We start from the raw sequence: 21,998 nt of genomic DNA, 5'->3' as shown, positions 1-21,998 counted from the left end.
GGAACCAAGCAAAGCGTATTTGGAGAACAGTCTTGCGGGGCCGAGTGGGGGTGGGGTGCCTGTTGGGAAAGTCAGAGAACAAAGCTGCAGAGGCCAGGAGGGTCCCTTCCTCTCCACTGACAGTATTAGGGAGGAATTGTGCAGAACTCAGCCATCTGGGGTCGACAGATAAATAGATGAGTCGATTAAAAAGGACGGATTTCTGGACTGTTTGTAGTGCGGCCTAAGTCTCAGGTATCCTTGCGCCCAAGGAGTGGAAGGAGACGTTTTCAGATCGCCGGGGCTGTGTGTGGGCGAACAAGCCGACTGAGTCCCGGGCTGCGGAGGATGCGACACTTTGCAAGAGGGTCCGGGGGAGAAAGCTCAGAGGAGTCGGGGAGTCGGGGCTGCCCGCGGGGCCGGGAGCCTCCCTCTCGGAAGGCAGCAGGTACGTTTGCAAAGATGCTCTGGGCTGGGAGACAGAAGCCCTGGACCCCGTCCCTTCCCTTCATCCTTCATTGACAGCAGCCGCACCCCTGGACGTTAGCCCCTCACTGTTCTGGGCAGGCTCAATTTAAGTGCTAAAAGCTCTTCCCGGCTTGAGGGGTCAGGATTTAGTCATCGCAGGAGGCACATATTAAATGGGAGAAGGGGCCGCGCGGGACGAGTGGCTAAGTTTGCGCGCTCCTCTTAGGCGGCCCTAGTTTCGCCAGTTTGGATCCTGGGCGCGGACATGGCGCCGCTCATCAAGCCATGCTGAGGCGGCGTCCCACATGCCACAACTAGAAGGACCCACAACTAAAAATATACAACTATCTAGGGGGGACTTTGGGGAGAAAAAGGAAAATAAAATCTTTTTTTTTTTTTTTAAAAAAGGAGAGTCCCCATAAAGCACTGAGCACAAAGCCCCGCCAGGTGGGTTATTTTGGTTGCTGGTGCTCTGTGGCTGAGGCCACCTGTCCTAGGCTTTCAAGATGAACGTGATCTGGGCCCACTCAAGAACCTGCGTTCTAATCCTAGCTGGTTAATGTGCAAAATGACACCCCTACCTCCGCCAGCCTCAGTTTCCTCCTGTGTCAGGTGAAGAGGAGGACTTCCTAGTGTCAAACGTCGCGGCCAGGTAATGCCCCAGAGCCCAGTGGTGGAGGACCCAGGACTCTGGAGCCCTGCCTCTTCCTGGCTGTGCAACCTTGGTTGAGTCACTCATCCTCTCTGAGCCTCAGATGGGGTAAGATTCCTCATCTCATAGGGTGGTTGGTGAGAATTGGGTGAAGTACCGCCCCCACGTGCCAGTGCTGAGCGAGGCACACACAGGCACTCAGCCCAGGGAGCTGCGGTTTCTCTCTGGAACTGGCTGTATGGTTGGAGGATTTTCCATATGTTTAAGGCATTTTGAGTGTGCTTTTTCTCCTGTCAGGCTCTCTGAAAGTGCTATAAAGTCTCATTACCTTTGGGCTGATTATCAGAGAAAAGTGAGTAGCTATAATCAGTGAAAAGTGATTTAAGGAAGTAAGAAAAATATTTAGCGTGATTTAAAAAGTTACTGTTAGCTAGAATTATGTCCAGGGCCGGGCACATAATGTTAGGGGCAGTTATTCTTGTTTCCAGGATGTAGGAACAGTTGGAATTAGCACGAGGCTTGCTATGACGGTGGTAAACCAGGGTCCTCCTCGTTCGCTGCCACCTGGGCGGAGGCTGGCGCACTGCCCTGAGCACGCTGCGATGGATCTGTGACCGCGGGAGGAAGACATGGGCAATGAGCAGCTCACTCCGCTGGGAGACGCGCAGGGGTGGTCAGGGCAGGCTTCCCAGAGGAGGTGCACTTGAGGATGGAGAAGGGCAGGAATGTGCGTTCCAGGGTCCGGAATGGCCTGTAACAATGCACCGCGCTGTGAAAGACGGGGCCCTCCCAGGCGATGGTGCACAGAGATGGTGGGTTCTGTGATCGAGGAACCCTCTCTCTGGCTTCAGCTCTGCTAAGGGACGTTCCTAATGGCAGCGTTTTTCTGGAGAACGCAGCGTCCAGGCACCCGGGCTGTGTTGGAAGGGGCCTTGTGACCTCCTCAGCAGATCCTCTGAGGCCCAGAGCTGAGGGCCTGGGCACCTTCTGTCCTCTCAGGCCTCTGCTACTCCCCACTCCCCAGTGCCTGGAGTCAGCCACGCTTGCCTGTCCACCTGTGTCCCCGTCTGCTCGTGGAGGCTCTGTCCCTTAGACAGCCACTCAGGGCTTCAAGCTTGTGAGGTCTGCAACAGCTGCAGTCACCTAGGAAACAGTGTTCAGGGAGTCTGCCCGGGAGAGGCAGCAGGGGACAAATGCCAGAGCCCTGCGGAGCTCCGAGTTCTGACCTGAGTGATCCCACTGGGGGCCTGCTGGGGACAAGGTCTTCCTCAAAGGTGTCCAGCTCGGAGCAGGCCATGGCTCCCCTTGCTGGGAGCGGCTCGCCCTGGCCGCCCACCCCAGACCCCCAGTGGGACCCTCTGTTTACCCCCTCCTCGGCCCCAATCCTGGTAATGGAGCCGCTCAGCCCCCGAGCCGACTGAGGGCAGGTCGCCAGGGGCCGGGCAGGGCCTTCCCTGGGGGTTGAGGCCTCCCCAGGGTCTGCGGTCTGCATTTCCTGGGCCTGAGAAAGGGCTCCCCGTGTAAGTAAGGAGCTGAGCTGGCCTGGTCCCGAGCAGCAGGAGCGGGCGGGAGAGGAGCTGGACGCACAGAGCCCGGACTGGACACGCTGGAGGCTGAGGCTCTTGCAGCCAGACCTCAGCTTCCCCACCTGTGACACGGACACACTGGGCCGGCGGGCAGTGCTGAATTTCGTGAGCTAGTCCACATTCCAAAGTCAAATTGGGGTTGAGGAGTGGAGCAGCCCACCCTTGGGCTGGAAAACTTTTTATTTTACTACTGAACCGTGATTTTTAAAAAGTGACATCTGGTCTCACCGTGACGTTGTGAAAGAAAAGACATTTTTACCACCAAAAACAGTAGGAAGGCTGCAGTGTTAGAAGGTCGGGATAACCGTGTTTCAGAAAGGAGCCCTGCCAGCGCCCCCGCAGGCCTGGACTGCGTGCCCTGAGCTTTCCCATCGTGCTGCGGGCTGGGAAGGCTTCATCCCAGGTTGGCACGGGCCTGGCGTGGGACGGCCGTGGCCCAGAAGCTCTTTGGAAGGTTCTGAGAGCAAACCACAATGACCGCTGCTGTCTCGCCTTCCTCCTGGTGGACGCTCTCTGAGACTGTCTCCCGTGTGAATAGATGCTCGCCCTCGTGCACGGATCTTCGTCCGCGCCTGGCCCTGTGCCGAGCACTTCACCTGCATCAGTTCCTGTGGTCACCCTCCGCCCTGGGAGGGGATGCCGCTATCAGCCACATTTGACAGCTGTGGAAACTGAGGCACAGCAGGCAGCCCAGGGTCACACAGCAGAGCCGGGATCTGATCCCTGGCAGCCTGACTCCAGAGCTGCCTGGCAAGCCCCCAACCCTTTCAGGCCTCAGTCTCCTTATCTGTAAATTCTGGGCGTTGGGGTCCTGGGCTGATCTGTCATTCAGTGATGGCCCGGCAAGGGGTCTCAGGCGCCCAGGGACCTCCAGCCAGGACCTCTGGGGTTTCAAGGCTGCCAGGAGTAGCTGTAGCCATCCTGGGGGACATCAGCGAGGCCACCTTCCTCTCCCGAAGGTTTTCTTCCCAGCTGCCCGGGGGCTCCAGCTGTGACCAGCAAGAAGGAGGGAGACCACTTGGCTGCTCTGCTCCAAGTAGCTGGTCCGCAGTTCCCGCCATGGTCGTCGCAGCCGCTCTGCAGCCCCATTTCCCAGCGGTGTTCACAGCAAAGCCTTTGTCTGCTCTCCAGTCCAGACCCCAGCCCCTGGAACTTCTGCCTCCCTGGCTTGGCAGGCGCCTGCCCAAGGAACAGAGGGCACCCACACCTTGTATGGGGAGCTGCAGGCCCTGTTCTGGCTGCCTCCCCCTCCACCTGCGTTCTGCCCTTCCTGAGATGCTCTCCTGACCGCACCCCAAGACTAGGTGGGGGAGGTGACAGGAGGTTTCCACGTCCATGCGCAGATCCCCAGGCCCATGGCACTCACATCATCCCTCAGTCAGCGAGTGTGCTGGGGGGTCTCCAGGGGCCCCCAGTCCCACCCACTGCAGAAGAGGAGAGGCCGTTGGAGCGGAAGGGCAGGGGCAGCCGGGAGGAGGCAGGGGTGTGGGGTGATGCCTGCGTCTCAGACCTGGCTGCCCTGCATTTGAACCCTGGTCCTGGCTCTGAGATGATCTGTAGGGCGCCCAGCGGCCTGGCACACAGGAGATGCCCAGCGGGGCCTTTGCTGTGAGTCGAGGCCATCACTCGTCTTGGGGAGAATGTGTGTCCTTTTGGTCATCATCCTGATGGCGCACACCTTGTCCAGGTGCTGTTCTAAGCAGTCTGTACGTATCAGCTCATCTCGTTGTCAGCAACCCTAAGAGGTGGGTACTGTTACTCTCCCCGTTCTGTATTTGAGGAAACTGAGGCACAGAGAGGCTTAGTTATGGCGTGCCTCTTCTGCTGGGGAGGTTGTCTTTGCAGAGAGAGAGAGGGCTGTGTGTGTGTGTGTCTACCTGTGTGCACCTGTGTGTGTCTACCTGTGTGCACGTGTGTGTCTACCTGTGTGCACTTGTGTGTGTGTGTCTACCTGTGTGCACCTGTGTGTGTGTGTCTACCTGTGTGCACTTGTGTGTGTCTGTGTGCACGTGTGTGTGTGTCTACCTGTGTGCACCTGTGTGTGTGTCTACCTGTGTGCACCTGTGTGTGTCTACCTGTGTGCACCTGTGTGTGTGTCTACCTGTGTGCACTTGTGTGTGTGTCTGTGTGCACTTGTGTGTGTGTGTCTACCTGTGTGCACCTGTGTGTGTCTACCTGTGTGCACCTGTGTGTGTGTCTACCTGTGTACACTTGTGTGTGTGTCTGTGTGCACTTGTGTGTGTGTGTCTACCTGTGTGCACGTGTGTGTGTGTGCGTGTGTGTGGGGAGGGACAGTTAGGACACTGCCCCTCCGAGCTCTTGGGGTCTCCTGGTCAGCTGGTCCAGGCCGCAGCCCAGAGAGGGGCAGGCCTTTCCCCGGTCAGACAGTGGTCCCTGGCAGGGCTGGGCCTCACCGTGGCCCCTGGGACCTTTCTTGCTGTTGTCCCTTGTGCTTCGGGAGCTGGCATTTTAGGGGCAGGTGTTTCTCCTTTTGGGAAGGCCCCCCTGTTGCCTCCACTTTAGGGAAAAGGCAACCCCCTGTGCTGGGGTGACAGCCGGGGGTCCCCGAGTCCCAGGCGATATGCCCTTTGCCTCGTCCCTGTCTTTGGAGACACTGAGGCCTGCGCAGTGGACTCTACCGCTTGCCAGGCTTCAGAGCCAGGTCCAGCTTCCTTTGTGCCCTCCTGGGTCGGGGTCTCTGACGCTTGTCGCCCCAGGAACAGACACACCCAACCCCAGTCCCTGCCCCAGAAGCCGCAGGTCGTCCACCTGTTGGCCCTAACCCGTTTCTCTACTCCTTTGTACTTTAGCAAGCAGATGAACGGAGTGTCGACCTTGTCCTGCTTTCAAATCCCGGCTCTGTCACACCATCACTGGGTAGCCTTGGGCCAGGTCATGTCTTCTCGCTGAGCCTCGGTTTCCTAATCTGTAAAATGGGGGCAAAAGCGCCCCTCCCCCAGGGGTGCTGTAAGGAGCAGTGGCAACCAGGAATAGGAAAACCTCTGGCAAAGTATCAAGTCTGGGCAGATGGTCCGTGGGGTGGGCGCTGGACCCACTGCGGCTGGCAGAAGTCAAACCCTGGCCCAGCCCCCAGAGGCTCACAGTCGGGCAAGGGAGACCGTCCATGAGCACACACGCGTGCTCACATGCATTATCGTCAGCCAGTAATAGTCTTTTTCATTGGTTGATTTTGTTTTACACTTTACCAAGTGTCTCCAGGTCGTCAGCACCACTGTTTCCACCCTTCCTTGGTTCTGAGATCCGCCTGGGGTGCTGGCTTCAGAGCCTTGAAGATTCAGAGTCGGGGGTCTGTGGTGGGCCCAGGCGTCTGTGTGTCCAGCTGGAGTCGCAGGCGATGCTGATGCTCAGGCAGCTGTGAGGGTCTTGGTCGTCCACCAGCTCTGCCCAAGAGCCCAGAGATTCCGCCAGAGCCAGTTTTACAGATACGGGGCCTGCTTTCTAGATGGAGAAACTGAGGTTACCCAAGGAGAGCTTTGAACTGTGTCCAGAGTGGCACAGTTCTAAGCGAGAGCCCAGCGCCTGGTGAACAGGGGGGTGACACAGGCCAGAGGAGGCAAGGGGAAAGAGTGGGGTGGGCAGGAAGGGCTTCCTGGAGGAGGCGACACTTGGGCCAGGTCTTCAATGTGGGTGGGGTCCACCTAAACATAAGAGAACCCACAAACAAAGTGCAGGGTTGAATAGCATGCTGGGGAGCAAGGAGGCCCCAGGACTCAAGCAGGACAAGAGGAGAAATAAAGTGGCAGAGATTGGGGACAGGGACAGACAAGTGTAATGAGCCTTGGATTCCGAGTGTGGGGATATTTAGAGATTGTGAAAGCAGCTGGGAGCCACCGATGGTTCTTGAGCTGAGGGCAACATGTCAGGGAGTGGAGGCAGCTAGAAACAAGCTTGGCTAAGCTGGTGGGAGCAGAGTTCAAGGCGCGCCTCTGTGGAGCTTCCAGTGGTTGGGGTGGCCTTGTTTTGAGTTGCTGCCATCCCAACCGCTGCTGCCCACAGTGAGGAGGCAGTGCCACATCCCCAGCCCTGTGCTCTTGGCAGACGCGGTCGAGGTGCACGGTGGAGGGAGAGGGAGGACGTCTGGGGTTGCCCCGGGGGTGGTCTGCACGCGGAGGAAGACCACGGCTGAGAAACGTCAGTCCTCCCGCGGGCCCCCACCCCTGGAGTGGACTTCAGGACTGAGCTCTTCTAGCTGAGCGGTAGCTGCTCTTAGGCACCATCTTGTGGCCCTGGAAGTGGCCGCTGCTGCCACCTTAACACCCGCCAACCTGACGGGGTTAGACAGGAGTCCGGTCCACCCAGGTCTGGGGCGGGAGCTTTACTTTCAGCCTCTGCATCACTGTATTCCACTAGCTTGGGGGGGTTGGGAGTGTCCCTGCCCTCCATCACCTCCTTCCGGCCTCAGTTTCCCCTCTGTGAAATGAGTTCCATCCAGCTCTGGTGGTCCATCTGTGAAAGAGGCTGGTATCTCTTGTCGTTGCTCTGCTGTGGGTCTCGGGCCTCAGTTTCCTCACCTGGAAAATGGGCTTGCATTTGCATGTGCCAAAACCTCTAAGGCCCTATTTTGAGCCTTTGGTTTTTGCACAAGATCCAGAAAGATTCCCCTTGGCAAATCTTTAGGGGATCAGGGGAGAATTCACTTCAAAGTCATTTTTGGTAGATGCTCAGGGAACACATTGTTTAATGAAAATTGATTTCCTAAAGATTTGGGGCTCGTCTCAAAAAAAGGCAAAGCCGTGAAGGGTTTTGACCATTTGGGGGGAACTGCTCAGAGGCCAGGAATGCATCCCCTCTCTCCATCAGAGGGTGTGTAGGGCCCATCCTGCCTCTGTTGACAGTCCTGCCTATGTCCTAAATGTCTGCCATTGTTCTTTGCTCTGTCCCCCAAATCGAGGAGCCCTCGCAGCTACAAGGTGGAAGGTATTTCCTCCTACACTGGGGTGTCCCCAGAGCCCTGGGCACTGAGTGTTCCATCCGAGCAGTGTTCACCGTGCTCAGCCTTGTCCTGGGTGTCAGGAAGCAGGCCTGGGCGACAGAGGAGGAAGCAGACAATTGTAGCAGGGGCTGGTGAGTAGGGGCAGAGGTGGGGTGGCCTGAGGAGCCAAGGGAAGGCACTGGGGGTCCTTGGGGCCATTGTCCTGGGGAATCGCCCATGGGCTGCTCGGGGAAAGTGTGCCAGGCTCAGGGAACAGCATGAGCCCGTGTATGGGGGCGTGAGGAAGCCCGGGATGAGTGGTTCCGTAGCCCCTGGGGACCTCGGGTGGGCTCCAGATGATGGAAGATGCCTGAAACTTGACTTTCAGGTAAGTGGAGCAGAAGTCCAGGCAACAAGCCCCTTTGCTCTGGGACACGGAGCGCGGGCGGCAGGTGTCGCTAGTCAGTCACACCTCTGTCCTGCTAAATCCCAGGCTGTTCACTCTGCAGGCGCCAGACTCTCCTCGAGCTGAATTTCTGAGTGAGGGTGAGGCAATTTTGGATCGAGGAAGGAAGAAGGTCCTTCCTTGTTGAGGAGAAACGTGTTTAAAAGAAGCAATGAGAACAACCTGGAAGAAATGGACAAATTCCTAGACTCCTACAATCTCCCCAAACTGAATCAGGAAGAAATGGAGAATCTGAATAGACCTATCACAAGTAAAGAAATAGAAACGGTAATCAAAAACCTCCCCAAAAACAAGAGTCCAGGACCAGACGGCTTCTCTGGAGAATTCTACCAAACATTCAAAGAAGACTTAATACCCATTCTCCTCAAACTGTTCCAGAAAATTGAGAAAGATGGAGAACTCCCTAACACATTCTATGAAGCCAACATCACTCTGATCCCCAAACCTGACAAGGACAACACAAAGAAGGAGAACTACAGGCCGATATCACTGATGAACATAGATGCAAAAATCCTCAACAAAATTTTGGCAAACCGATTACAGCAATACATCAAAAAGATTATACACCATGATCAAGTGGGATTTATACCAGGGACACAGGGATGGTTCAACATCCGCAAGTCAATCAATGTGATACACTACATCAACAAAATGAAAAACAAAAACCACATGATCATCTCAATAGATGGAGAGAAAGCATTTGACAAGATCCAACACCCATTTATGATAAAGACCCTCAGTAAAATGGGTATAGAAGGAAAGTACCTCAACATAATAAAGGCCATATATGATAGACCCACAGCAAACATCATACTCAACGGACAAAAGCTGAAAGCCATCCCTCTGAGGACAGGAACAAGACAAGGGTGCCCACTTTCACCACTCCTATTCAACATAGTACTGGAGGTGCTGGCCAGAGCAATTCGGCAGGAAAAAGAAATAAAAGGAATCCAAATAGGTAACGAAGAAGTAAAACTCTCGTTGTTTGCAGACGACATGATCTTATACATAGAAAACCCCAAAGAATCCACAGAAAAACTATTAGAAATAATCAACAACTACAGCAAAGTAGCAGGGTATAAAATTAACGTGCATAAATCAGTAGCATTTCTATACACTAACAATAAACTAACAGAAAAAGAACTCAAGAACTCTATCCCATTCACAATCGAAACGAAAAGAATAAAATACCTTGGGATAAACTTAACCAAGGAAGTGAAGGATCTATACAATGAAAACTACAAGACTTTCTTGAAAGAAATTGACGATGACATAAAGAGATGGAAAGACATTCCTTGCACATGGATTGGAAGAATAAACATAGTTAAAATGTCCATACTACCTAAAGCAATCTACAGATTCAATGCTATCCCAATCAGAATCCCAAGAACATTCTTCACAGAAATTGAACAAACAATCCTAAAATTCATATGGGGCAACAAAAGACCGCGAATTGCTAAAGCAATCCTGAGCAAGAAAAACAAAGCCGGCGGAATATCAATCCCCGATTTCAAAACATACTACAAAGCTACAGTGATCAAAACAGCATGGTACTGGTACAAAAACAGGTCCACAGATCAATGGAACAGAATTGAAAGCCCAGAGATAAAACCACACATCTATGGACAGCTAATCTTCGACAAAGGAGCAGAGGGCCTACAATGGAGAAAAGAAAGTCTCTTCAACAAATGGTGCTGGGAAAACTGGTCAGCCACATGCAAAAGATTGAAAATCGACCATTCTTTTTCACCACACACCAAAATAAACTCAAAATGGATCAAAGACCTAAAGATTAGGCCTGAGACAATAAGTCTTTTGGAAGAGAATATAGGCAGTACACTCTTTGACATCAGTTTCAAAAGAATCTTTTCGGACACTGTAACTCCTCAGTTGAGGGAAACAATAGAAAGAATAAACAAATGGGACTTCATCAGACTAAAGAGCTTCTTCAAGGCAAGGGAAAACAGAATTGAAACAAAAAAACAGCTCACTAATTGGGAAAAAATATTTACAAGCCACTTATCCGACAAAGGGTTAATCTCCATAATATACAAAGAACTCACACTGCTTAACAACAAAAAAACAAACAACCCGATCAAAAAATGGGCAGAGGACATGAACAGACATTTCTCAAAAGAAGATATGAATATGGCCAATAGACACATGAAAAGATGTTCATCATCGCTAATCATCAGGGAAATGCAAATCAAAACTACACTAAGATATCACCTTACCCCCGTTAAATTGGCAAAAACATCCAAAACCAAGAACGACAAATGTTGGAGAGGTTGTGGAGAAAGAGGAACCCTCATACACTGTTGGTGGGAATGCAAACTGGTACAGCCACTATGGAAAACAGTATGGAGATTTCTCAAAAAGTTAAAAATAGAAATACCCTATGACCCAGCCATCCCACTACTGGGTATCTATCCTAAGAACCTGATGTCAGAAATCTCAAGAGTCCGTTGCACCCCTATGTTCATCGCAGCATTATCTACAATAGCCAAGACGTGGAACCAGCCTACATGCCCAGAAACTGATGATTGGATAAAGAAGATGTGGTATATATACACAATGGAATACTACTCAGCCATAAAAAAAGACGAAATTGGCCCATTCACAACAACGTGGATGGACCTCGAGGGCATTATGTTAAGCGAAATAAGTCAGTCAGAGAAAGACGAACTCTATATGACTCCACTCATAGGTGGAAATTAGTATATTGAGAAGGAGATCTGATCGGTGGTTACCAGGGAAAAGGGGGGGTGGGGGGAGGGTACGGAGGGGGAAGTGGTGTACCCACAATATGACTAACAAAAATGTACAACTGAAATCTCAAAAGGTTGTAATCTATCATAACATTAATAAAAAAAAAAAAAAAAAAGCAATGAGAGCAGGGAGCTGTTTACAAACATTCAATGGCCTGGGAGTTCTCATGGCTGGAGATGGGACATGCGCCCGTCTTACAGACGGTAACACTGAGGCTGAGAGAGGCGACTTGCTCAGGGCCGTACAGCAAGGAGTGCCCTGGCTGGTTTCCATGGAGCTGTGACTTCCGGCAGAGCTCCGGTCGGTGGCAGAGTTGGGGGTGGCTGGGCTCTGAGCGTGGGCCCAGGCGTGCCCTTGATGCCTTGGGTCGCCTGTCTCTCTCCAGTGTCTGCAGAGTGGAGGAGGGGCTGCCTCTGCTTTTCACAGCCAGCGAGAGGAGGGCAGCTGTAGATTCTCGGGCTTAAAAGGGGAAGTTTGAGGAAATGGAAAGCGAGCCTTTCTTTTTTCTTGTGTCTCTTTTTTTGTGGCCTCCAGAAATAATCTTGGGCTCTGCAGAGCCTGCTTCAGGATCAAGGTCGACCCCTCCCCACCCCTACTTCCGGCAAAACCGGCCGGGGGTGGTGACGCTGATGGGGAGAAGAGTGACAGGCCTGTGGCTGGTGAGTCAGGGCCGGGAGGCCGTTGCCTGCTGACTTACCCGCTGTGCGTGAAGACGGCCCCCGAGCGCCCTGTAGGCGTCGTGGCAGCCTCTGCCAGCTCCTGCATCCACCTCCTCGGCTGAGCTCTGGTCACGGCAGCAGATGCTGCAAATCCACCAAGTGGCGTTGGGGTCCGAGTCCCCTCAGACAGACTCCGTGAGGCTTGACCATTCCTGCACCCTCGCCTTCCTGCAGGAGTCCAGGGCCAGCCAGGCTGCAGGCCTGGCCAGGATCGGGTCACAGGCCCTGCTCCTTGAAACCTGTCTTGTTCGGACACGTGAATCCTGGCCTGAACCTGCAGAAGCACTTTTGTGTTACTTTAACAGAGCGAGCCCCTCTGCCCTGTCATGACATTAGTACCTCGAGGGCAGGAAGGGGACGCCATCCCCCTGCAGTGGGCCGGGGCCAGCGTGCAGTAGGGCCACAGCTGGCAGGGGACAGCCGGGGCTTGGGGTTCCTCCTCCCAACCAGCCCCAGGTGTGGAAGTGCCTGTTCAGCTCCGAGAGGTGACTTGTGTGGATCAGACAGCATCGAAGCCGCCCCGTTCTCTCCAGACCCACGGGGAGGGGAGGGTCTACGCACCACGCACTAGAGCGTTTTCTTCTCTGTGTCACTGGTGGTGTGGCCCTTGGCCAAGGGTGTTATGGCCCATCCTTGGCTGGTTCCTCTTTGCAAAAAACAGCAGCCGCCTTCAGCCTGTCCCACAGCAACTCGGGTCACGGGGAGGCTGGGGGGCTCCAGGGTGTCGGGGGTAAGTGCTTGAGCTCTGCGGGCCCCTGCTAGAAAGTCCCCACTAGCAACTGCTTACAGGGCAGAGCCCAGTGTGGGCCCTCAGATCCCCTCGCAGAGTGGGGGCGGGGCGGCTGGGCAGGGACAAGCCCGGGCTTTTAGCCAAACAGGTTGAGTCCTCGCTGGGGCCGCACGAAACTCTCCAGGGGCTCCCCCTACCCTTGGGATAAATCCAGGTCCTAAGGCTGGCCTGCAGGCTTTGCCTCTGCTGCAGGTCACCCCAGCCTTGTGCCCCCTTGCTCTGTCCCACACTGGCCTTCTCTCTCTTCCTTTACCATGCCCAGGGTGGCCCTGTTCGTACACACTGTTCCCTGCTCTGACACCATTCCCCCAGGTGTTTGCTGTGCAGATCTCAGCTTCAATGTGATTGACAGCACAGATCCTGGAGCCTATCCGCTGGGTTGGAAAGTATCCCAGCTGTGTGACTTTGGGCATATGGCTTCACCTCTCTGGGCCTCATTCCTTCATCCAGGCTGCTGAGGGGAATAAATGCGTTGGTATCTGGATGGGCTTGCACAGGGCCTCCCCGGAGCCAGTCCTCAGTGAGCGTCTGCCATGCTGAACGTCACCCCCTCAGAGAGGCCTTGTGGACTCCCCATGCCCTCGTCCCCTCTGCCTCGTCCTGCTGGGTCGTCTTCTGCATGCTAGCCCGGGTCGTAAACATGTATTCGTGTGTGTGTTTGGTGTCCACCTCCCCTTCCGGAGGGTCAGCTCCTCGGGGCTCACCTCCGTGCCCTCTTCCTGGAGCAGCGCCTGCCCCTCGGGCGTGCTCTCGGTCAGTGTTGCCCACCAGTCACTGCTTGCCAAAGCCGCCCTTGCTGGTTCTACCCCTGGACATCGAGATGCAAAGGGGAAGTACTTGGCCTGTGTGACCCGACAGACCCAGAACTAGACCCAGCGTCCTGACCCCCCGCCGCGGCCCTTCCCGGCTCAGTGGCCTGCTCCGCCGGTGCCTGGGCACCTCTGTTTTGGGCACGGCATGTGCCCAGCTCACGGTCACCTCCAGGGCAGCCCCTGGACATCCTGCCCCTGCAGCCCCGCCTGTCCCCAGGCCCAGCCCTGCCGCACAGGAGCCTGCTCGGCCTCCCCCGCCCCCACCCCCGGGATCTGCACATCCTCCTTTTTGTTCCGTCTCTGCTGTCCGCCTGTGGTCCTCTGGGCTTTGGGTCAGGGCCTGCCCCCTCCAGGGAGATGAGGAAATATCTGGACTCAGTCTCTAGACCTTTTACCTGCAGACGACTTTGTGAGGGAGAGGACAGGGTGGCTGTCCATTGGGCCCACATCCTCCCCTCCCAGGACTGTTCCCGAGGCCAGTTCTTTGCAAAACCTGTTCACCTTCAGCCACTTTTTCCTTTCCAAACCACAGACCAAGAAATTCGCACTGCTCTGGTAGGTCCCTGCCTAGAGGTCACCTTGGTGGCCAGGGTGCCAGGGTGGCACCAGCGGCATGGAGTCAGGATCTAGGTGTGAATCCTGACCCACCGCTCCTGGCTGTGTGACCTGGCCCAGACCTTCCCCTGCTCTGAGCCTCCGCCTCCTGACCTGCGAAGGAGGAGGCTGCGTGAGGCTTGGGGAGAAGCCAACACTTCTGTAGGTTGAAGGCTGAGCATGAGCCACGCAAGGTGCTGTCAGCGGGGGTGGGGGGTCTCGGAGGGTGGACCTGAGCTTTCATGGGGTGGCGTGTTGCCGTCAGAGCAGGGGAGGGGAGGACCTTGCCCACAGACACTGAAGCCCAGGCAGATAACAAGCCCTGTCCCCAGAGATGTCATGCTGAAAACAATCCCCCAAACAGAATTCACTTTCACTAGGACAGGAATATTGTTGCTCATTGTTTCATCTTTGTTCTGGGCAAAACAATGCTGGGCTTCCTGGATGACCTCACTGGGGCGAGCCGTTGGGCCTGTGAGGCCAGGCTGGTCAGCATCTCCAGGCAAGCCTGTCCTGCCCTTGGCTGTGGCTGCCTTGGGGGACGTAGGCAATGGTATGACCAAAGAGGGCAGTGGCTCACACCGTGTTAGGAATTGGCAAACGTGTATCTGCGTATGTCTCAGATTTCAACATCTCTCGAGAAATGGGAGCATCGAGCCCCAGTGGGCCCATCAGTAGCTAGAGCTGAGGAGAGCTGCCTGGGGCTGGAACTCAGGCTCCCATTTGCCACAGTCCCTGCTCCTCCCTGTGGCCTCCCCACTGTACTCTGTCCTTTGCCCACCAGGCCCCTGGCGGCCTTTGAACTTGTCATCCTTGAGTTAGCCTGAGTTAGGAACCGATAGCCAAGACAGGAGCATATAGACCACGTGACTCAATCATGTGATTACATCAGCTGGTCTCCGGCCAAGGCCGCGGTTCTGCACCAGAGCAACTGCATGTGCGTGTGTGACCTGCCAAACGGCTGTGGCCAGTGGGCAAACGCAGACAAGCCCTATTGGCACAACTTCAGCAGACGCAGTGGGTTCACAAAACATAGCTCCTGCCTGCCCCCCTCCAGAGGTGCAAGTGGAATCTGTGACCTGATACTACCACTGTGCACCAGCAAAGGGTCACTTCATCAAACACCACGAAGAAATACATTAACACTTCAGAGCAGAAGGAAAATGACAAGTCTCCAGAAACAAATTCTGAAGTCACAGAAATTTACATTCGAGTGACAGAGAATTCAAAATAGTTGTCATAAAGAAACTCAACGAGTTACAAGAAAACTCAGACAGCTCAATGAGCTCAGGAATAAAATTAATGAGCAGAAGGAATACTTCACGAAAGAGATTGAAACTCTTAAAAAAAAAAAACCCAGAAATTCTGGAGATGAAGAACACAATGAATGAGATAAAAAAAAACTATCTAGAATCCTTAGAAAACAGAGCTGATGTTATAGAGGACAGAATAGTAATTTAGAGGACAGAAGTATAGCGATGCTTCAGGTGGAGGAGGAGAGAGAACTAAGACTTTAAAAAAAAATGAAGAAATTCTTTGAGAATTATCTGAGTCAATTAAGAAATGCAACATAAGGATTATAGGTATTCCAGAGGGAGGTATCTCCAGAGGGAGAAAGGAGCAGAGAGCTTGTTCAAAGAAATAATAGTTGAGAATTTCCCAAACCTGGGGAAGAAACTGGACTTACAAGTATATGACGTCAATAGAACTCCTAATTACATCAATGCAAAAAGACCTTCTCCGAGGCATATAATAGTAAAACTGGCAAGTTGATGACAAAGAAAAAAATGTTAAGGTCAGCAAGGCAGAAACAAATAACCTACAAAGGAACCCGTGTCAGGCTCTCATCCGACTTCTCAACAGAAAACTTACAGGCTAGGAGAGGTTGGAATGATACATTCAAAATACTGAAAGACAAGTCTTTCAGCCAAGAATACTCTATCTGGTGACACTATCCTTCAGAGATGATGGAGAAATAAAAGCTTTCCCAGATAAACAAAACCTGAGGGAGTTCATCACCACTAGGTCTCCCTTACAAGAAATGATCAAGAAGGCCCTCAGACCTGAAACAAAAAGGCAAAGGATTACAGAGCCTTGAGCAAGGAGGTAAATAGACAGACAAAATCAGAAAATTGCAGCTCGTTATCAGAACAGGTTAGCAAACAATTATAAAAGACAAAGGGAAGGAAAGCATCAAAAATAACTATGAACACTTCATTTTAATCACAGACTCACAACACAAAACAGAATAATTTGTGGCAATAACTTAGAAGGGGAAGAGGAGAGGGGTGGAACCTGCTTAGGCTGATGGAGATAAGAGGCTATCAGGAAATCAACTATCTCATCTATGAAATCTTTTACACAAACCTCATAGTAACCACTAAACAGAAAATCAGAGCAGAGACACAAATCATAAATAAAGAGAAAACTGAGAAAACCATCACAGAAAACCACCAAACTGAAATGGCAGTCAGAAATACAAGAGAAGAGAAACAAGGGAAGCATAGAACAACTGGAAAACAAGAGATAAAATGACAGCGTTAAGCCCTCATATATCAATAATCACTCTAAATGTAAATGAATTGAATTCTCCAATCAAAAGACACAGAGTAGCTGGATGGATTAAAAAACAACACCCAACAATATGCTGCCTCCAGGAAACACAACTCAGCTCTAAAGACAAACCCAGGCTCACAGTGAGGCCAACATCACCCTGATACCAAAACCAGACAAGGACAACACAAAGAAAGACAGTTACAGGTTAATATCACTGATGAACATAGATGCAAAAATCCTCAACAAAATATTGGCAAACCAAACACAGCAATACATTAGAAGGACTGTATACCATGATCAAGTGGGATTTATACCAGGGACGCAGGGAGAGTTCAACATCTGCAAATCAATGTGATACACCACATTAATGAAATGAGGAATAAAAATCACTTGATCATCTCAATAGATGCAGAGAAAGCATTTGACAAGATCCAACATCCATTTATGATAAAAACTCTCACTAAAATGGGTCTGGAAGGAAAATAATTGAACATAATAAAGGCCATATATGGCAAACCCACAATCAACATCATACTCAATGGTGGAAAACTGAAAGCCATCCCTCTGAGAACAGTAACAAGACAAGGGTGCCCACTCTCACCACTCTTATTCAACATAGGACTTGGGGTTTTGGCCTGAGCAGTTAGGTAAGAAAAAGAAATAAAAGGTATCCAAATTGGAAAGGAAGACGTGAAACTCTTGCTGTTTGCAGACAACACGATCCTATATGTAGAAAACCCAAAAGAATCCATCAGAAAACTATTAGAAATAATCAACAACTACAGCAAAGTTTCAGGGTACAAAATACACTAACAAAAATCAGTTGCATTTCTATACACTAATAACGAACTAGCAGAAAGAGAACTCAAGAATACAATCCCATTTACAATCACAACAAAAAGAATAAAATATCCAGAAATAAATTTACCAAGAGGTGAAAGACCTATACACTCAAAACTATAAGACATTATTGAAAGAAATCAAAGATGACATAAAGAAATGAAAGATATTCTAAGTAATGGATCGGAAGAATAAACATAGTTGAAATGTCTGTATTACCTAAAGCAATCTGTAGATTCACTGCAATCCCAATCAGAATCCCAGTGACATTCTTCACAAAGTAGAACAGAGAATCCTAAAATTCATATGGAAGACAAAATGACCCCAAAGAGCTAAAGCAATCCTGAGAAAAAAGAACAAAACTGGAGACATCACAATCCTTGACTTCAAAATATACTCCAAAACTATAAGAATCAGAACAGCATGCTCCTGGCAGAAAAACACACACACAGATCATGGAACAGAATTGAAAGCCCAAAACTAAAACCATATATCTATGAACAGCTAATCTTCAACAAAGGAGCCAAGAACATCCAATGGAGAAAGGAAAGTCTCTTCAATAAATGGTGTTGGGAAAACTGGACAGCCACATGCAAAAGACTGAAAGTAGACCATTATCTTACACCATAGACAAAAATTAACTCATAATAGATCAAAGACTTGAATGTAAGATGTGAAACCATAAAACTTCTAGAAGCAAATATAGGCAGTATGCTCTGACATTGATCTCAGCAGCATATTTTTGAATACTATGTCTATTCAGACATGGGCAAGAAAAGAAAAAATAAACAAATGGGACTGCATCAGACTAAAGAGCGTCTGCAAGGCAAAGGAAACCATGCACAAATCGAAAAGACAACCCACCAACTGGGAGAAAATATTTGCAAATTATATATCTGACAAGGGGTTAATCTCCAAAATATATAAAGAACTCATACAACTCAGCAACAACAAAAAAAACAAACACCCTCATCAAAAAATGGGCAGAGGATGTGAACAGATATTTTTCCAAAGAAGATATACAGATGGCCAACATATACATGAAAAAATATTCAACATCACTAATTATTGGGGAAATGCAAGTCAAAACTACAACAAGATATAACCTTACACCTGACAGAATGGCTATAATCGCCAAGGCAAAAAATACCAAATGTTGGAGAGGGTGTGGAGAAAAGGGAACCCTCATACACTGCTGGTGGGAATGCAAACTGGTGTAGTCACTGTGGAAAACAGTATGGAGATTTCTCAAAAAAACAAAAATAGAAATACCATACAATCCAGCTATCACACTACTGGATATTTATCCAAAGCACTTGAAATCAACAATTCAAAGAAATTTATGCACTGCTATGTTCATTGCAGCATTATTCACAATAGCCAAGATGTGGAAGCAACCCAAGTGCCCATCAACTGATGATTGGATAAAGAAGATGTGGTATATATATATACAATGGAATACTACTCAGCCGTAAAAAAGACAAAATCGTCCCATTTGCAACAACATGGATGGACCTTGAGGGTATTCTGTTAAGTGAAATAAGCCAGACAGAGGGAGTTGAACACCATGTGATCTCACTTATATGTGGAAGATAAACAAACACATGGACAAAGAGAATAGATTAGTGGTTGCTAGAGGGGAACAGAGTTGGGGGGCTGGGCAAAAGGGGTAAAGGGGCACATTTATATGGTGATGGATAAAAATTAGACATCGTGGTGAGCACGATGCAGTCTGTACAGAAACTGATAAACAATAATGTACACCTGCAATTACACAATGTTATAAACCATTATGACTTCAATAAAATAATTGAAAAAAAGAAAGAGTTGACGAGAACTGGCCGGGGGAGCTGCTTCCTCTCGTGACCGCCCCTCATCAGGGGCTTACGTGTCAGCAGAGACGGGCCTGCCGCGTGCCGCCCGAGTTAGGAGAACCACCGCTCGGGACGTCCCGCCTTAGAGCCTGGTTTCTTAACCTTTTGTAGGTGTCAGGTGCCTCTGGGACTCTGATGAGTGCCCTAGACACGCCCCAGAACAAAGCACTCACACATAGACCCAAGTTGCCCACAGTTTCACAGGGTTTATGGACCCGCTGAAGCCATTAGTGGACACCAGGTAGGACCCCTGCCTTGACTCTTTGCCCCTCGCTCCTCCCCTGGCTCCCACCCCAGCTGGAGGTGCCCACCTCTCGCTTCTCATCACTGCACCCTCCCAGCTAGTTCTCCACCTCCTGGCCTGGGTGGGCGTGGGGAAGGGCAGGTGCAGGTGTCAAGGAGAGGTACATTTGAGATGAGTCTTAAGGGCTAACCAGTCCTTACTCAGATGGACAGACATGGGGAAGGCAGGCAGGCAGTCGGCACAGCTTAAATAAAGGCTTGCAGGCGTAAAGCACCTGGTAGATTGGAAGGTGAGAGGGCACCCTGGGAGGTGATGCCAGCCAGACAGATAGGCAGGGCCTGGAGAATTTTCAACCAGGTCCAAGGGTTTGGCCTTTACCCTCTGCATCCCTCACTCGCTCTTTGGGATTCCCCCAGCTGGGAGGGTTGGGCGTGAGCTCCTGCGGCCTCGCCCCACGACAGCCATGGCCTGACCCTCACCCCACTCTGCTCTCTCTGCAGGTGTATTTCTCATCCCGTATTTTATTTTCCTGTTTGGGGGCGGCCTGCCTGTGTTTTTCCTGGAGGTAATCATAGGCCAGTACACCTCTGAAGGGGGCATCACCTGCTGGGAAAAGATCTGTCCCTTGTTCTCCGGTGAGTCTGGGACAGAGGTCACCCGGGCCTGGTGTTCATCAATTCAGCCAGTTTTTGTGGAGTACCTACTATTTGCCAGGTACATTGGAGCCGGATGTGAGTCACTTGGCACTGTGCCTGACTGTAGGTAGCAGCCAGTACGTTATACACGTGACGCCGCTGCTCACAGTAACTGCTCCACACGTGCCAGCTGTCCCGCCTCTCTGGGTTGTTGGAGGGTCGGTAAGCTGGCAGCTGCTTCGCAGCGCAGTGCAGGAGACGAGCACTCGGGTTCAGGAGCCTTTCTGTCTGGGTTCGAGTCTCACTCCCTCCTCCTGCCAACTCTTGTGATTTTGCGAAAGTCACTTAATCTCTTTGTGCCTCAATTTCCTCATCCATAAAATGGAAATAACATGCTTACTCTGTAGGGTTGCTATGAAGAGAAAATGGCATAGCCATATAAAAGTGCTTTGTGCACATAGTAAGCCCCGAATTAACAGTAGCTTTATTACTATTATAACATTGTGTCCCATGCCTAGTACCGAGTATGCACTCATAAGGTAATACTGTTATGATTATAATTGGCAGGCATGGGAGGATGTGTGTGTCTATTCATTCAGTTATCTATATAAATCTATCCATCCATTAATCCTTTTTTCCATTAAGCTCATTAATAGACCATCCATCCATCCATTCATGCTCATTTACTCATTCATCCGTCCATCCATCTACCTAATCTCCCAACCAACCACCATCCATACATCCATCTAACACATCAAATATCCATCTATCAATCCAGCACCCAACCCTTCAGCTATCGGACCATCTAACCAACCATCCAACCAACCATCCATCTCTTCATCCATCCATCAGCTATTCATTTATCTAACCATCCATTCATTGATCTAGCCCTCCTCCATACATCCTTCGATTCATCCAACTCTCCCATTTATCTAACCATCCATTCTTTCACCTCTCTATCCATCCAATCATCCATTCATCCTGCAAATATTTGCTGCTCACTATTGAAGGGTCCCTTCTGGTCCCAGGCCTAGAGACGCCAGGGCCTTGCAGATGAGTTTGTGGCCATGGTAGGGCTGGCCTCCCTCCTGATGCTCCCCTTGCTTGCTCATCCCTGCAGGCATCGGCTATGCCTCCATCGTGATTGTGTCCCTCCTGAATATATACTACATTGTCATCCTGGCCTGGGCCACATACTACCTGTTCCAGTCCTTCCAGTCGGAGCTGCCCTGGGCGCACTGCAACCACAGCTGGAACACGCCCCAGTGCATGGAGGACACTTTGCGCAAGAACAAGAGCCTGTGGGACAGCCTCAACACCAGCAACTTCACCTCCCCTGTCACCGAGTTCTGGGAGTAAGGCCGGCCTCACTGAAGGAAGGAGGGGAGCGCGTGGGGTGGGTGCAAAGCGGACAGCCAACTCCCTCATCTTCTCCCCAGGGGAGTGGGAGCAACTATCTTGGGTTCAGTGGAAGGAGGGTACAGATTTGGAGATAAATCCATGCCTTTGGTCTCTGACAGGCCTGGAGTCAAATCCCACATCTACCATTTTACTGACTGTTGGCCCTTCAGCCAGTCACTGCCCCTTTCTGAGCCTCAGTTTCTTTAACGGTCAAACGAGGGGAATGAATCGTCCCTACACCCATGGGATCTCTGTAGGCACTGTTTCCCAAAGGCAGGTATATGTACTTATGGTGTCTGAAAATGATGTATATTAGGAAAAAGATAGTGAGCACATCAAAGCTGTTATTGCCCAGAGAAGAATGCACACGTGAAGCCGAGGTAGTTACTCAAGTGAAAGGGTGAGTAGACACAGTGAAAATACGTATCAGTTAGCTTTTGCTGTGTAACAACCACCCCAGACTTTAACCAGCGACCATTTATTTGGCTCATGGTTCTGCTGGTGGCAGTTTGGGCTGAGCTTGGCTGGGCAGTTCTTCTGGTCTGTGCTGGGCTCCCTCACGGGTAGCTCAGATGTAGGGCATCAGGGCAGCTCTTCTGGCGGTTGGCTGGCTGGTGGCTGGGGTGCCAGGGGAAACTGGTCCCAATTAGTCCAGCAGGCTAGCCTGGGCTTGTTCATCG

General features: G+C 51.1%; 1 protein-coding gene across 1 annotated transcript in view; it reads left to right on the top strand.

Annotated features, from left to right (window-relative positions):
* The first annotated feature begins 327 nt into the window (after window positions 1–327).
* The window catches only part of LOC106829470 (sodium- and chloride-dependent taurine transporter-like), a 32,766-nt gene continuing 11,095 nt past the window's right edge, over window positions 328–21,998 (top strand). Inside the window, 4 exon segments of the mRNA XM_070493513.1 lie at window positions 328–427; window positions 19,783–19,917; window positions 21,038–21,264; window positions 21,267–21,272. Of these exon segments, the coding sequence (XP_070349614.1) occupies window positions 328–427; window positions 19,783–19,917; window positions 21,038–21,264; window positions 21,267–21,272 (468 nt within the window).

The sequence above is a fragment of the Equus asinus genome, chromosome 21 (genome assembly GCF_041296235.1).
Source record: "Equus asinus isolate D_3611 breed Donkey chromosome 21, EquAss-T2T_v2, whole genome shotgun sequence".
Classification (NCBI taxonomy): Eukaryota; Metazoa; Chordata; class Mammalia; order Perissodactyla; family Equidae; genus Equus; species Equus asinus.
Note: the sequence above shows the minus strand (reverse complement) of the source record. Positions and strands in the feature narration are given on the sequence as shown.